This window comes from Pseudorca crassidens, chromosome 11, assembly GCF_039906515.1.
Source record: "Pseudorca crassidens isolate mPseCra1 chromosome 11, mPseCra1.hap1, whole genome shotgun sequence".
In the NCBI taxonomy this organism is placed as follows: domain Eukaryota; kingdom Metazoa; phylum Chordata; class Mammalia; order Artiodactyla; family Delphinidae; genus Pseudorca; species Pseudorca crassidens.
In genome coordinates this window covers 96,095,634-96,111,967 of record NC_090306.1, presented here as the reverse complement: position 1 = coordinate 96,111,967, position 16,334 = coordinate 96,095,634, and the positions used below count along the sequence as shown (strand labels likewise).

Below are 16,334 nucleotides of genomic sequence, written 5' to 3'. Positions count from 1 at the left end.
AGGACCAGACCAAGGGCTGGGCTCTGTAACACTCCATGAGAAGCTGTATCCACACACCCTCCAGAACCTGAGGGCCAAGGGTGCAACATGACGAGGACAGCCGCCCTCCACCTCGAAGGCCCCAGCACGTGGCCCAGGGGCAGCAAACCAGAGAACCCAGGACAGCCCGGGACAAAGTCGGCCCCCCCATGACACCACAGCAGCCTGCCCTCGATTTAAATTCGCATCGGTTGCCGACATTTACAAATCACACACACGCACCATCGGGATTTCCAGTTTCTCTTGAAAAATGGAAAGATCTGGCCCCACTGGGCCCACATCCCACAGGCTACAGTTGACTTAAATGAGGAAGAACTTCCCCTCTAGTTGTGGCGTATCCACCCCCATTCACCCCAGTCCCCACCACCCGGGTGTCGGGGCCGTCCCTCAGGACACACCCAGCCCGGTTCACGTGCGTCACCTGCCGCTGGAGTTGGTGACCCCAGCTGCAGGTCAACAGGCATGTCAGGAAGGAGGCGGCCGCGGGCTGCACAGGCGCGGGAGCCACCTGTCCCTGCAGAGGAAGGGGTCCTGCTCGGGGGGCAGGCAGTGAGGGCCAGGGCCCCCAGCGGTGGACAGCCCCTCCACGCCCTCCTGGGCAAGCAGAGACGCCGGCCTCAAGTCCTGGCAGAGGCAGGGAAGAAGGCAGGCCTGGCGAGGGGAAGGCGCCTCGAGGCTGCAGGGCACTGGCGACTGAGGTGGTCTCCATTTATTGTCGGGGAGGAAAACCCTCTCAAATTAATACAGTACAACCTCTCCCCACAGGTGGGCTGAGGGAAGGGGGCCCTAGAGGCACCCCGGAAATAGCTTACAGCAACAGTGCTTTGACCAAGAGCTGCTGGGCACACTCTGTGGGGGGAAGGTGGTGGCCCCCATCGGCTCCTCCGCTCCCACAGCCATCCCAGGGGCCGAGCGACCATGAGTCCTTCGGCAGCAACAAGTCGGGAGAGAACAGACAACAGACGAGTGTGAGAAGACAGGCTGGCGATGACCACCCGGAGTGGGTCCACTGCACCCCAGCCCTGGGGTGGCGGGGAGACCCTAAAGGAGGGGCCGGGCCGCAGTGCGGTAAAGGACCAGGGTTAGCACCTACGGCAGCAGCCCCGCCTGCTGCTGACCTGGCCGAGGGGCGGGGCCAGAACCGCAGCTGGGGCCTGCGTCCCCGGGACCCTCCCTGCGGGGGCTCAGCACTTGGCTCCCACCCACCCCGGCACGGTGTCCTGGACAGAGAGACCTCCTACAGAATGAGGGGAGACGAGGGAAGCTCCTAGAACTCCGAGCAACACAGGGAGGGATCTGTCCAGGCCCATTCGTGTCTGAGGACACAGTAACTACCTCGAACTTAATTAAGAGACTTCATAAATAGAGGTCCTGAGTGAGGAGAAAGAGAGTCAGGGCCGCCTGCACCGAAAGGAAGACAGAGACTCAGAACCAGGGCCGGGGCGGGAGACCCAGGCCAGAGGCCCACCCCGGGCCCACCTCGTGGGCAGAAAGACCCAGAGACTCTGACAGGTAAGGCTCCCCTCTGCACGTGGCACAGAAGGGAAGAGGGACCGAGGAGCTGCCCGGCACGGCAGGCCAGGTGCTGGGTGGGACGAGGGCGGGTGTGCTCGGCTGCGGCTGCTCCCCGGACCCAGGAGCCAGCTCGCTCCCTGGGTCAGTCCCAGCATCTGGGGTCATCACAGCCAGGCTGGGCAGGGCTGAGGCGCAGCTGCCGGTGGCTCAGAGGAGAGGGAAGAAAACTCTTTGGCCCAGACGAGCCAGAGGACCCTGAGGAGGGAGAGGCCATCACCCAGAGGCTCCCTCCCCTTAAGTCATCTTTCCCCTCGACTGATCCTGCAGGGAAGCTGGGCGTCCCTGGCAGAGCACAGCCCGGGGGCCGAGTCAGGAGCGGTGGAGTCCCCAGCTGGCAGCCCGCACTGTTAGCTCTTGTCTCCCGGGGACTTGCTCTTGGTATCACGCTTGTTTCCTAGCAGCTTCAGCACCTTCATGGTCTTGAACTTCCCCTTCTTCTTGCCCTCGGGTTCAGCCTCCTTCTGGAACTCTGCAGAAGGGAGAGGAGAGTCGATCGGGGCAGGCCGGGGGGTGGTGGTGATGGCCTAGGAGCGCCGGCCAACAGGCTCAGCCCACCGCTACCCCCTCTCCTGGAACCGTGCGCCCCTTCACCTTTCTGAGCTTCCAGTTCTTTGTCTCTAGGACGAGACCCTACCCCTTCCCAGTGTTTTGGCAGGATCGGGAGACGAGCGCCCGTGAAAGCAATGGGGGAGCCCTACAGCGTGGCAGACGTTCATCTCTAAAGGGCTTGGTTCCCCTAGGCTGGTGCTCACAGCTCTGTGGGTTACAACACGAACACTGACTGTCAGAGGTAGAGGAGACCTCAGAAATCATCTCGCCCAGCCCCTAGCTTATTATGGACGAGGAAAATGGGAGTTTTGAAACAGACTGGCACCAACCGAGCTTTATGCAGGGGCCAGGCCCTGGACTAAGTGCCTTATACACACTACCTCAGTCATCCTCAGCACATGCCCGGGAGGTGCGTGCCTTGTCCCCCATTCCACGGACAAGGAGAGCGAGGCCTAGAGGGGTGAAGCGGCTCAAAGCCACCCCGCTGGGAAGTGCCAGAGCTGGGACCGGAATCCAGTCTAACTGGAGCCCAGACTTAACCGCAAGGCCGCCAAATGAGTCACTGGTGGAACCAAGATTAGGCCCAGGGCTCATGCCTCCCAGTCCAGTGCTCTCTTAACCATGCTGGGCACTATCGTATCTGCGGGAGGGCCTGCTGTTTGGTCCCACAGACCCCTCCTGCACCAGCTGCAGATCTCAAGGAGGAACGCACAGTTTAAGGCAGACGCGCCCTGGTAAATGCTCCCACATGCCACCGTCCTCCCTGTGGGCACCAGGGCATCCCACGCCCACTCTCCTGGCCGTAGGGTGACCTGCCTTGCTACACACGGCCTTCTTGGCAAAACAGGGGCTAGGAGTTTGCACACACCGTCCCTGTAGCGCCCACTCCAACCCTCTGTCCAACCTACCCCCCACCCTCCAGGAGTTCAAGTGGGCCAGAACCCCAGGAGGGGCCTCACCTTTCTTCTTGATCATGGCTTCCAACATCTTATCTTCCTCTTCCTCCCTGAAATGAGAAAGGGAAGCTGAGTGTCCCACGGGAGGAAGGACGAGGTAATCTCTCAGGCCCCTCCAGACTCCGAGTCCACGCAGGCTGAGCAGGCGGCGCTGGGATGACTGGCAGTGAGGGCCCCGCCCCCGGGAAGCCCCGGGGAACCCCTCCCCCAGCCACGTCACCTCTGCCGGTCCTCATCTAGGCAGTTGACGATGGCGTTGCGCTGCTCGATGAGGGTCACAAGCTCCTGCATCAGCACCTTCTCTCGGACCCGGTCCTCTTCTGTCCAGTCCTTTTCTGCCCGAGGAGAAAAGCTGGGGACATGAGTCCCAGGAAGCGAGGAACTAACGTCTAAGTGCTAAGGGTGGCTGCAGACCAGCCCCACGCTGGACACTCTGGGGAGGGGGGCCCAGAGGGGTGGGGATTACAAATTTTTGGAGAAATGAAGGTTGTCATAGGAGAGACCAAGGATACCAGTCTGCCTACCAAAAAAACTCTCCAAGGGGGCTCCGGGAGGTCCAGCACAATACGTGTTCTGAGAACAGAGAAGAGCACGTGCCAAAGAGTTTCCTGCTATGTTCATGCACTCATTCAACAAATGTTCACTAGATGGTTTCTTGGGGGAAGGATTCAGGCTGGGTCTGCTGAGAGCCTCCAATGGCGAGCTGGCCAAAGTGGGGCAGGGGTGGGGAGATAACAGGGAACCCCAGGGGTCCTCATGCAGGAGAAGCAATGTGACCCAAGGGGCATATTGGGACATTCATCTAATGCCATGAAGGAGGGTGGACTAGAGGGGTCCCTGGGGGCAGGGAGCCCTGCCAGGAGGTGTCCCTGATGTCTCAGACACCTGCTGCCCCTCCAGCCTCCTCTCAAGAACCTGAGCTATCCTACAGAACCTCCCTCAGAGGCCCACCTGCACCCCGGTACTCCTCTCACCCAGCCCACAGGCTCCCAGGGGAGGGATGCCCACACTGGACCTTCCCTCCGCAACACCTGCCCCTACCACCACCTCTTGCCAAAACTGGAACCGTTGACCCAGCATAGTTCTGGGGACAACATGGGTTTCAGCCACCACCCCAGTTCAAATCCTACTCTGCTGCTTCCCAAATCTGGGGCCTGGGTAAGTTATGTCCCCGACCTACGTGTGGGAAAACCAAGGCTTGCGGAAGTTAAGTCCTTGACCAGTGTCACACAGCAAGGGTGGAGCCAGTGCTTGTACCCGGCCAGCCTTGGAATGCTTTGATCCAAGCTACAGCCCTTACAGTGTCTTATGGATCTCCAGCCCACCTGGGGCCTTATAAGCCAGTCTCACCCTCCAAAGGCAACAACCAGGACAGGATGACAAGCCCCGATGTGTTGCCACCACACAGAGGACTGGAGAAGCAACACAAAAAGCCCAGGGCCAGGCTGGCCTGGGGTACAGAGGTGCTGTCCCCATTTCGACCACAAGGTGTCGCTGCGGCTTCCTCTGAGCGGCGGCCACGCCCCAGCCTCCAGAGATTTGGCAGTGATTCATAGGTGGCAGCAAAGAGCTGGGACATTCTGTGACTTCCTCAGGGACACTCCTGCCTCTGGGTCACATCCAGCCTCCCAAGCTCCCTGGTCAGTGGAAAAGCAGGGCCACTGTCCCAGCCGGCAGGAGGGGCTGGGTGTGCAGGGACATGCCCAAGTCAGAGACATGGCTAGAAGCCCAGCTCCACCACCAATGTGCGAGACTCTCAGCCTCTCGGGCTCTTCATTTCCTCCTCTGTTAAATGGGAACAATGATTCCTACCACCTGGGCCAGAGGAAGCGGTCAAAAGCCCTGGCTCCAGCCTCTGGACACTCCGCAGTCCTGTGCTCTCTCTCAGCCCACAGCTGTGCTCACCCCATGTCATGGCCAGACCCCAGCTCAGCCACATAAAAACCATCAGCCATCAGCCCCTCATAGGGCACAGAGTGCTTCCACATGCACCGGCTCCTGGGCCTTAGAATACCCTCCCAGGCGGGCACCTTCATCCCTGTCTTACACATGAAGCCGCTGAGGCTCGGTGGGGCTAAGGAAGCCGCCTAAGGGCCCCCAGCAAGTTAGCTGCAGAACGCAGGGCCGTGTGACTCCACACCCTATCCTCCCATGGCCCCGCTCCATTCTCAGCACATCCCATCCCTCCCTCCCAGAGTCACCCTGAGCCACGCTGTGCAGGGGCACTTCCACTGTCCCTCCCCCCGCCAGCAGAGCCCTGCCATGCTCTGGCCTAACGGCCATGAGCCCAGAGCTGCCTCTGGACAGGTACCTGCTCTGCCTCGCGCAGCAAGGCAGCCCTGGGCCCTGGAGCCTGACCCCTCCCCGCCAGGAGCCCACCCACACCTTCCAGGAGAGGAGGGTACCAAAACAAGCCAATCGAGACTTCCCTGGTGGCACAGTGGTTAAGAATCCGCCTGCCAATGCAGGGGACATGGGTTGGATCCCTGGTCCGGGAAGATCCCACATGCTTCAGAGCAACTAAGCCCGTCTGTGCACTACAACTACTGAGCCCGAGTGCTACAACTACTGAAGCCTGCACGCCTAGAGCCCTTGCTCCACTACAAGAGAAGCCACCGCAATGAGAAGCCCGCGCACCGCAACGAAGAGTAGCCCCCGCTCGCCACAAGTAGAGAAAGTCCACACGCAGCAACAAAGACCCAATGCAGTCAAAAATAAATAAAATTTTAAAAAATAAAAAAATATTTAAAAAAATTACTTTATAAAAAAAAAAGGGGGTTTCCCTGGTGGCGCAGTGGTTGAGAGTCTGCCTGCTAATGCAGGGGACATGGGTTCGAGCCCTGGTCTGGGAGGATCCCACATCCCGCAGAGCAACTGGGCCCGTGAGCCACAACTACTGAGCCTGTGCGTCTGGAGCCTGTGCTCCGCAACAAGAGAGGCCGCGATAGTGAGAGACCCGCGCACCGCGATGAAGAGTGGCCCCCGCTTGCCACAACTAGAGAAAGCCCTCGCACAGAAACAAAGATGCAACACAGCAAAAATAAATTAATTAATTAATAAACTCCTATCCCCAACATCTAAAAACAACAAGCCAGTCTGCTCCTGGTCTTGGTGTTCTCTGCAGGCCTGCCATCCCAACACCACAGACGTCACAGCCCCACGCTGGCCATGCCGTTCCCTCTCCCGTCGTGGCTTGAGCTTAGTTTTCACCTGTTATGACCCAGGCAGCACCCCCTGCCCTGTTCCCAGGCTCTGCCCGTGCATCCCCATCAGGGCCCGGTCTGTCCACTCCCCAGCCCACTCCTCCATGTCACCAGGCCCCAGCGCAGGTGTCTGGGGAGTGGGTGTGGCCACACTCACCTGGCTTGTTGAGAAGGCACCGGAGCTCATACTCCACGTCGGCCTGGCGTTGCTCCAGGTTCTGCTGCTTGAAGCTGGAAGGTGGGAATAAGGTGACTGTTAGTTCTGCGGCTGCCTGCCCCGTGCTGTCACTGATAAGGGAGGAAGGTGAAGATTCCCGGTCCTAAGCTCTCTGGATCCTGGGGGGAGGAGCCAGGAGCCAAGGGGAGCAAGGACTCACACATAAATGAGCTCGGACTCCCGTCGAACCAGCAGATGCTTCTCGTGGATGAGCTTGAACCAGTCCACCAGCATGTCATCCTCACGGCCCTCTGGAAACCAGATGCCCACTGAGGCCAGGGCTGGAGGCAGTCCCCACCCTCAAAGGGGCCACGGCGGCTCCTACCCTGGAAGAGAGGCTCCCCCTACCCGAGTCCCACCCGCCAGGCCCCCGGCAGCTCCCGCACCGTCCACTCCACCGCGCAGCTTCTCCTCCAGCAGGACCCCACGGTGTTCCAGGGTATCCAGCTGACGCTCGATGGTGTCCATCTCCCCATGGATGTCCTCCTCGGGGATGTACTGGTCAGCCTGAACCTGCCCGACAGCGCCCAGTTATCTGAAGGTCAGCCCGCCCTCCCACCTGTTGGCCGCCAGGAACAGGAGCTTCCCTCTTCTCTCCGGCCAGCACTGGCCTCCACAGGCCCTGCGCCCTGGCTCCGTCCCACACCCCGGTGTGGCAAGGGATGGGTGTAGGGACAGCCACGCCCCTGCCATGCCCCTGGTCCCAGCTCCAACAGGCATGCCCAGAGGGCGATACAACTTCCTGCTTCTCTCTGGCAACTTCCTCCCCTCCTCTGCCACTCGAGAAAATATATCACAACGTGCGAAAGTGACCCTATTAGACAGAGAAACCTGAGAACACTCTAAGCTGTTTGTCACGTGAACGCTTCAGATCCTTGAACTATTATTAGTAACAATTTAAATGCATCACCCAATGCTTTTGGTCAGAGCAGCTAATCTGCTCAGAATCCCCCTGGCTGCAAGTTCATAAATCTCCCAGCTGGGCCTCCCAAGCATGCCCCCCCTCCAGCATCTGAGGGAAGCTGCCCAGGCAGCCCATCCTGTGGCAGAGTCCCACGGGAAGCCTGAGGCGGCCAAGGGAGGGGGCCGGGGCCCAGGCAGCCAGTTGTCTGGGGCTCCCAGCTGTACCTTGCGTTTGATGAGCGGAAAGCCGTGTCCTGGGGCAGGCGGTCTCGCTGGCTTGGAGCCCTTGGTGGCCTTCTTTACGGTTGGGGACGCTGTGGGTGATGCCTTCCGGTTAAAAGGATTCTCCTTGCAGGAAGACTAAAGGCAGGGAGACGTGGCAGAAGATAAGTCAGGGAGGGGTCAGTAAGACCCAGGCAGCTTGATCACATGGGACCATGGAAAGCGGGGCGGTAGGAATCAGGCAGAGACAGAATCCCCCAGCAGCCAGTCTCTGAGGAACTCAGTCACTCAACAAACACTTCCACTTCCCAGCGCCTCCCGTGTGCTGCCGCCGCACTGGATACTTCTCTACATTCCTGTTCAATTCTCACAACCACTCCACAAGGTGGGTAGTGTCGTGCCCATTTTACAGCTGAGTAAACTCGAGTTCAGAGAGGTTAAGTAACTGGCTCAAGGTCACGCTCTTCCCAAGGGCCCAAGCTGCAGTGAGACTCTATTTCGGGCTGGGGCAGCCCTCCGGCGCTGGGGGCAGTGGTCAGGACATGCAGTGTAGGGTGGGACAGAGCTATAGCAGCTCATCCAGGCCTCACAACCACCCCTTTTCCAGCGGGGATGCCGGGGTTCAGCTCCTTGCCCAGGGTCCCCCAGCCAGGAAAAGCAAAAACAGGGAACCCACTATCAGTAGAGGGAGGAGGAAGGTAGCTCCCTTCCTGCCCAGCTCCCCCTGCCCATCCTCTGCTGCGCCCTAGCTCTGCATTTTTCTGTCCTTCTGGGGTAATCCCTGTCCTGAGGCCAGCACAGCCGGGCAGGCCCCCCACTGGGACGGGCCTTGCCTGCCACGTGGGCAGTGCCAGCACCTTCCAACCACCCTCCCCAGGCATCACTGGAGGCCATGGAGTGTTCCCAGGAGTATTTACCGGGCTTTCCAACAGCTGGGGGGAGGGAGGAGCCCGCTCACCTCACCTGTGCCAGCCTTCAGGTTGCCATCCTTCAGGCTGGCGGCTGCTCTGGGATCTGAAGCAAGGGAAGTCCCAGGCCACCGGCGCCGCAAGGTGATAGTCTGGGCCCCACAGGGCAGCACCCGCCCAACGGGCCTGCCTGTCTCCTGTCCCCAGTGTCTCGGGTTCTCCCCGAATCCTGGGGTTAGGGTAAGGGACGGGGCACCCCAGGAGGAAGTCCTCTTGGGCTCTGCCCACACCCTCCACAGTCACACCCAGAGGGGCCCAGCAGGGCCAAACAGCCCAAAGGCCCCTGAGTCCCTCAAGGGTTCTCAGCCACGGAACTCCTTCAGACCAACCTTTCACAGACCTCAGGACAGGAAACAGACTGAAAGGCAGCTGCCTGTAGGGGGAAAGGGAGGGGCGTCCAAAATCAACTCCCTCCCCCACCTCCCACAGCAAGGAGCCCTGGGGCTCCTCAGAGCATCCTGAGGCCCAGAGATGGGCTGGGCCTTCTCCAGGTCACACAGCAGGTGGTGATAGAGTTGGACAGGAGGCAGTTGCCCAGGCCAGGGAAGGTTAAGTGGCATTTGAAAGGTGCACAGACCAACAGCTCAGGCTCCTCCCCAGACTTATCCTCTGTCAGGTAGGTCAGACCAGGACTACAGCCGGGCCCTCAGAGGGCTGCAGAGTACGGGAAAAAAGGTAGAATCAGAACCTGGTGGTGCAAAGGGACTCTGGTGGCAGGAGAGGCCCCCTCATGAACTAGGTGCCCAGAGGACTGTCCTGACCCCTGGTGACCCCTGGTTCTTGGCGTGACACTGAGAAACAAGTGCTTCACCAGCCACAGAGGTCAGGTGGAAAATGAGCTGCCAGGGATGGGTGTCCAGCAGACCCTCCTCGTGCCCACTGCAGCCCCCAGAGGGGATGGATCACGGGGTCAGCCTGGGAAGGGGCCTGGTAAGGGGAGCACACAGCACGGGCTGTCCGCACCCCTGCAGTGGCACACAAGAGAAGCACCCAGGAAAGCTGTTTCCTCGGCCCTCTGCCTGTTGAGGGCCGACCCCTCCTCTACCCGTCCCCGCCAAAAACAAACTCTACACAAGGCGCAGTCATCCCAGTACCCTACCCCGACCTGCCTGTGAGCACCTGGGGGGCAGGGATCGCCACGGTCATCTCACCTCTGGAGCCCAGGCCAGCCCATACACACAGGAGGGACTCAATGAACACCATCTGCCCCATTCTACAGGAGGGGAGACTGAGGTCTCTGGAGAAGGAAAATGACCCCAAGAAGGGAGTCATCCCCTCCCCTCTGTGCTCTACCCCAGGCGGCCTTGTAGAACAATCATCTAGGCCTGTCTCCCTGAGCAGCTTGTGAGCCCCTAGAGGGCAAGGACAAGGTCTCAACGCCACTGTGCCAGGGTCTGGCACAAATAGGACCTCAGTGAATGGAAGGGTGAACGGAAGGATGTGTGGGTTAAGTGGTGGCTAGTGGATGCGTCCCAAATGGGCACGTGCATGTGCTAGGCAGGTAAATAAGGGCTAGACGCCTCAAGACATGGAAGGCCAGGCAAGTGGAGACATGCACAGATGGACAGGAGGTCTGGCTAATGGATGAAAGGATGGAGAGGGGGAGCCGTGCCTCAATGAATGCAGTGGTGAATGGGTAGATGGGCACAGCCAAGGTCACCCAACAAGTCAGGGCCAGCAACGATGGAAGGATCAGAGACCCTGCCCTGAGACCAGGCCCACGGCTACTAGACAGGACAGCAGCCTTTAGCGAGGGTGAGGCACTCACCTTTACCTGGAGCTGTGGGGATGAGGTTCCAGGGGAAGGCGCAGGGCTCTTGTCTCCAACCAGCACGAGAGGGGTGGGAGCAGCGCCACTGCAGGGCTTGGCTGGAGGGGGACCTGGGCTGCCCCTAGTATTGGGGGCAAGGCCAGGGCTGGCTTGAGGTGTCCGGTTCACACTGGGCTGTACCAGCTCCCCAGAGGAGGACAGGGAGGAGTTGGCAGAGAGGCTGGCCGAGGTGCCAGGGCTGCCCGGGGCATGGACAGCAGGCTCTGAGGAGCTCTTGGGCACGACTGGTGGCTCCAGAGGCTCCCCACTTGGGGGCTGGCCGGAGCTCTCGGACGACAGGCTTTCCACGCTGAGGGCTGGCGACGGGGTGGCTGAGGGTGGCTCCGAGTGTGACAGGCGGGAGGTGTGGAGAGCTGTACAAACACACACACAAGTGGGTGCCACATGAGGGGGCACAGTCAGGCTTTCCGGCCTCACCTAACACGCTCCACTCTCGACAGAGCTGCAGGCCCTGGCAACCCAAGTCCTCCACATCCAGACAGGCAAGAGCCCAGAGGACAGCAAAGCTGTGACTGGACCAAGGTCACTGGCAGACAAATCATCCCAAGTCACCCTGCGCTCCTCGGGCCCCGGCGTGCGCCTCGTGGCACGTCGCAGCCCTGGTTTCCTTACGGCCCTCGCTTCCCCATCCAGCGTGGCTGCAGCCTCCACTTCCCCTCCCACGTCTGATGTGACCCAAAGCAAAGCCAGACTGAAAAGGCCAAAAAAAAGCCTTGCTTCTGTCTGCCTTCTCTGCCTCTGACCCGAGCAGAGGTGGGAGGGAGAAGCAGGCAGCCCTGGCGGTGGCCGGCGCCAGGCCAGGCACTGCCCCGTGCCAGGTTCATCCTCATGCGTTGAGGGACACCATGCTTCAGAGTATCATCTGCGCTTTCCCAGGAGGCAACAGACTCAGAGAGGAGAAGGGCTGGGATTGGACCAAGCTGTGTCCGACTCAGAGCTCATCCCATTGGCTGCATCTCCCACCCGGCAATCACCTCCAATCAACTGACCCACCACGCTCAGCTGGAGGGTCCCAGGGCACCAGCAGGGGCCGGAGAGGGGGGCCTGGGCCACCTGAACACCGGCCTCCGGTCATCTCTAATGTGCCCTCGGACCCACTGTCTGAGGGGCTCCCACTGAGGTCTCAGAGGCAGCTGGACCCCAGCCGTGGTGGAAGGTGGCCAGGCACAGGGCCCGAGAAGATTGCAAGACGGCGAGAGGGAGGGCTGGGCGGAGGGAGGCACAGCGCCTGGGAGCTGGCCCACCACCTCCATATCCCGGATGGGGAGACGGAGGACAGACACAGGGGAGGAACTGCTCAGAGCCACTAGCACCCGTGCCACGCAGCCAGGTCAGAGCCCGAGGCGCCTGGCAACTGGAGGAGAGTGACTAGATGGGCAGGGCTGGAGCTAACCCCTGCCCAGCGCTTTCCACAAGCCTAACTTGGTGTTATGCACACTGATGGATAACACGTTTAATTCTCACAAGAGCCCTGTGAGGTGGGTTACAAAGGGTTAAGAGTATAGTCAGGAGTCTGGGTTCAAATCCTGCCTCCACTGCTTAAGCGCTGTGAGGCTTTGGGCAAATCACTTACCCTCTCTGTGCCTCAGTTTCCTCACCTACAAAATGGGGTATGATACCTACGTCACAGGTTTGCTCAAGGATTGAGGACAGACATGACACACACGGCACCTGGCCTGGAGGGGATCCTGTGGCACCACGTGCCCTTCCCTGGCCCTGGGCTCACCCAGGTGCCCAACCCCAGAGTCCCAACTGTCAGGAGAGCTCCCGAGAACGGCACTCACCAAGGGGGGATGCACTGGGTGCTCGGGGGGCGGGGCGCTTCTTTGTCCTGGGGCTGCTCGTGGGGGTGATGCCGTACCAGGGGTGCAGGGACTTGGGTGTGGACTCCGGGTGAGTCGGGGCAGGGCCGGTGGCTGCACGGGGTGCAGCTGGGGGCTCTTCCTGCTCCTCCTCGAAGGGGTTGTAGGGCTTGGGCTCCGGGCCAGCCACCTCATGCACACCTCCGTTCTCCACCTGCCTGCTGTCCCGGCCCGGGGGCGGCGGCCCGGGGCTGCTGCTCGGGGGCAGGGGGGCTGGCTTCTTCTTCGGCTCTGCCTGCACCAGTGTGATCCATGGGGGGTCTTTCCTGGGGGCTGGTGTCCTGGACAGAGGCAGGAAGAAGCAGAAACGGTTAGGAGGCAAGGGGGGCATGTCCTTCTCTCCCCAGACAGTCTTGAGTGCAGCCCAAAGGGGGTGGATGAGAAACTGCACCCTTCTCCTCTCCCACCCCAGCCCAGTGGGGCCAGTCTGGGCCCAGAGCTGAAACAGAAAGAAGGGGGCCTCTCCCTTCCCCTTCCTCTGTCTCTGGCTCTCTCTCCCCGGCCCTCTCTCTCATGGACCATACAGGGGAAACACAGCTCCCAAACAAGAGCTGGCAACCGATGTCCTCGCCTGTGACACGGGGTCCCAGGGCTGGAGGATCTGAGCCAGGTGTACCGCTGAGCTCTGCTGGGTCTTCTATACTCTGCTGCTGATTCGCACGACGACTCTAGGAGCGAGGCCTAGGCCTCCCTCGTTCCACAGGCAGCGGAGGCTTGGAGGGGTGAAGGGACCCCAGAGGCAGCCGTCTCCACCACCATTGCTGCCCACAGGAGAGGGGGTCCCAGGGGAGCCACAGGGAAGGGGATGTGGGCACAGGCTCCTGCCCCCAGGGATGAGCCCCACCCCTTCTTGGGAGGGTGTGCTGGTGGGTCACATGGCCTTGTTACCCGCCCAGACCCCAGGGTACTCCCCTTCCCCCTACCAGGGCCCTGAAACCCCTCAGGGCCAGCATACCTCTCTGACAGCTTGGGTGTCCCTCTGGGCTTGGGGATGGGGGGTTCATGCAGCTTCCCTAGATGGGAAAGGAGAATGAAACAGGTCTTCACGGGCAGCTGTGAGCCAGGCAGCACGGTGGGGCACCAAGGGAGCCAGCCCAAGTGCCTGCCTTACCAAGGATGCCCTTCCGTCCCACCTGGCAGGTCATGGACTCCAGGTGGCCACGGCAACCTCACCAGCACCCTCCTACCTCCCCAGCCCAGCACTCAGGGAGATTAGATAAACACCAAAGGTGACAGGTAGAGAAGGTCAAAGGGGCAAGGCCAGGACACCTAGAGACCCCATTCGTATTTCAGTTAAGAAGGGGGAACCCTGGACTTCCCTGGTGGCGCAGTGGTCAAGAATCCACCTGCCAGTGCAGGGGACACGGGTTCAAGCCCTGGTCTGGGAAGATCCCACATGCCGCGGAGCAGCTAAGACCGTGCGCCACAACTACTGAGCCTGTGCTCTAGAGCCCGCGAGCCACAACTACAGAAGCCTGCGCGCCTACAGCCCGTGCTCCGCAACAAGAGAAGCCACTGCAATGAGAAGCCCGCGCACCACAACAAAGAGTAGCCCCCACTCGCCACAACCAGAGAAAGCTCATGCGCGGCAACCAAAAATAAATAAATTTATTTAAAACAAAAAGAAGGGGGAACCCAAGTGCCCCTCTGACACTTCCCCAAAGTAGACAGGAAATATTGTTTCAACTCAGCCCCAGGGTCACCTCCTCCTGCAAGCCTCCCCTGACTCCCAAGTGTCCTCCGTGAACCCCACCATAGCCTCTGCTCCCCCATCTTAACAGACGTCTACATTCTACCAAAATCCTCATGTCTGTGTCCATCTCTCCCTCGAGACTGGCAGCACCTCAAAGGCACAAACAGGTCTGAACAGTATCTCTATCCCCAGTGCCCAGCTCAGGAACGGGCCTCCACAAGTGCGGAACAGAACGAACAAGTCCCAGGGGGAGACCCTGGGAGTCTCCCTCCCCTGGGCCTCCTCTGATAAGAGTTGCCCAGCACGTCTCAGGTTACAAGGAACCATGTTTCCATGAGCTCATGGAAGCCCAGGGAGGTCATGTGGGAAGGTCTGACAATGAGGGGTGAGGCAGGGGTCTCCACTACAGAACAGGCCAGCCTGGGGAGCGCCCCAGGGGCCCATCTGACCAGGGACACACCCTCCCCTACCCCCAGCCCCTGAGCTGTCCCCTGCCAGACATCCAGATGTGGACAAGCACACAGGCTGGGCCTGGGAGGGGAGGTCACCTGAGTGTGGACACAGAACCAGACACACTCGGGACACAGGCACACATGATGTACACTCCCTACACCCCGAAACTGAAGCACACAAGATGGACACAAAAGGACACACATCCTGGGCACACAGAATGGGGCAGGGGTCTGTGTCCTTGCAGCATGGAGAACAGAGCGTGCACCGAGGGGCCTCAGTAACTGTTTGCTGCGTGAATTAATAACCCCAGCACCACGGTCGTCCCCAGCACATCCCCAGCACACACAGGCAAGGACAGCACGGCCCCATGAATACTCCCAGGCACGTGTACATTTAGACGCCAGGCACACCTCAGGAAGCGCCCAGCCGGGCCCTTGCTCACCATTCACCAGGCCGCTGCCGCCTCCCTGCTCCACCAAGTTCTCCTGCTGCAGGCTGGACCGGGGCCGGGGCGTGGGGAGCGTCAGGACTGTGCTCTCAGAGGCCTTCCTGGGGGCAGGTGTGGGGCGGCTGCCCGGGGTGCTGGCCAGCTCCTGTGGTTTGCCGGGAACCTGGGGCTTGGTGGGGATCTGGGGTCGGCCCTCAAGGCTGGCCTTGGGTACGTCCACCTCGGGCCCTGCAGCTGCATTAGGGCTGGGGCCGCCTCTCTCCACATCCTTGGCTTCTTCTGTAAGTTGCTGCTGCTTTGGCTGTGGGGGGAGTGTGGGCCTGGCCCCTGACCGCCCACCAGGGCCCAGCCTGGCGCAGTGCTCTGCACACACGAAGGTGCCCTCCTCTGGCCCACTCCTGTAAGCTCCGGGGAGCAGGGTGCTGGAGCACCGCTGACACCTGCCAGGGAAAACAGGGGTGGGGTGGGATGGGGGGATCAACTTAGCCAGGCAGCCCGGCCCAGGGTGCTGGCTACCCCTCCTCCCAACTGCCAGCCTGGATCCCGTCTCAGTACCCAGAACTTCCCAGCGGAAAAGAAAAAGGGTAAATGTCAGAATCACACCACAACAATAAAACCATGTGAAATCAGCAACATAAATTGTGAAACACGCCTTCAGTTTCTGCTGCAAGAGGAAGCAAAGGTTCCCCCAGCTCCTAGGGAGGTTCCATCCAGTGTGCGGGCTGCCACTCATTAGTGGCTCAAGAAATCAATTTAGTGGTTTTCAACCAACCAGACGTTTTTGTTTTGTTTTGTTATGAAATAGAATAAAATAAGATATATCAGAATGTATCACACTTGTTTTATGAAACTCTAATTCCAGTTGTGCATCTATTCATACAAGTTTGATTTCAGGGATGTACTTACAACGGTCACAGTGTCAAACGTATGTCACCATAAAAAGTATTTAAAACACTGCCCTGATGGCCAGACGTGACTGTGCAATGGTTTCCTTCCTCGAGATTTTTCCCCATGACACCTCAGTTCTGCAATCAGGTGCCTGGGGTTCCAGGTCCAGCCACCACACACACACACACACACACACACACACACACCACACCACACACACACCACACACACACAGCACACACACACACACCACACACACACAACACACACAACACACACACCAAACACACACACACACCACACACACCACACCACACACCAAACCACACCCACACAACACACACAACACACACACAACACAAACACACAACACACACACACAACACCACACACACACCACACACAACACAACACACACACACACCACACACAACCACACAACCACACACCACACACACACCACACACACCACACACCACACACACCACACACAACACACACAACCACACAACACACACCACACACAC

At 59.9% G+C, this 16,334-nt stretch overlaps 1 protein-coding gene across 5 annotated transcripts in view; it reads right to left on the bottom strand.

The window, feature by feature from the left end:
• Positions 1-266: 266 nt before the first annotated feature.
• Positions 267-16,334, bottom strand: part of MICALL1 (MICAL like 1) — a 28,140-nt gene continuing 12,072 nt past the window's right edge. The window contains exons 6-17 of one of the 5 annotated variants that reach the window (XM_067698031.1): positions 14,914-15,359; positions 13,281-13,338; positions 12,248-12,606; positions 10,407-10,816; positions 7,668-7,802; positions 6,926-7,052; positions 6,700-6,790; positions 6,480-6,553; positions 3,340-3,454; positions 3,123-3,169; positions 2,025-2,083; positions 267-964 (exon numbers count right to left, since the gene is read on the bottom strand). In XM_067698031.1, the coding sequence (XP_067554132.1) occupies positions 848-964; positions 2,025-2,083; positions 3,123-3,169; positions 3,340-3,454; positions 6,480-6,553; positions 6,700-6,790; positions 6,926-7,052; positions 7,668-7,802; positions 10,407-10,816; positions 12,248-12,606; positions 13,281-13,338; positions 14,914-15,359 (2,038 nt within the window). In that variant the 3' untranslated portion in view covers positions 267-847. Of the gene's footprint in view, positions 2,084-3,122; positions 3,170-3,339; positions 3,455-6,479; positions 6,554-6,699; positions 6,791-6,925; positions 7,053-7,667; positions 7,803-10,400; positions 10,817-12,247; positions 12,607-13,280; positions 13,339-14,913; positions 15,360-16,334 lie in introns of all 5 variants that reach the window. The other 4 variants (XM_067698035.1, XM_067698030.1, XM_067698034.1 and 1 more) reach the window with 4 other exon arrangements.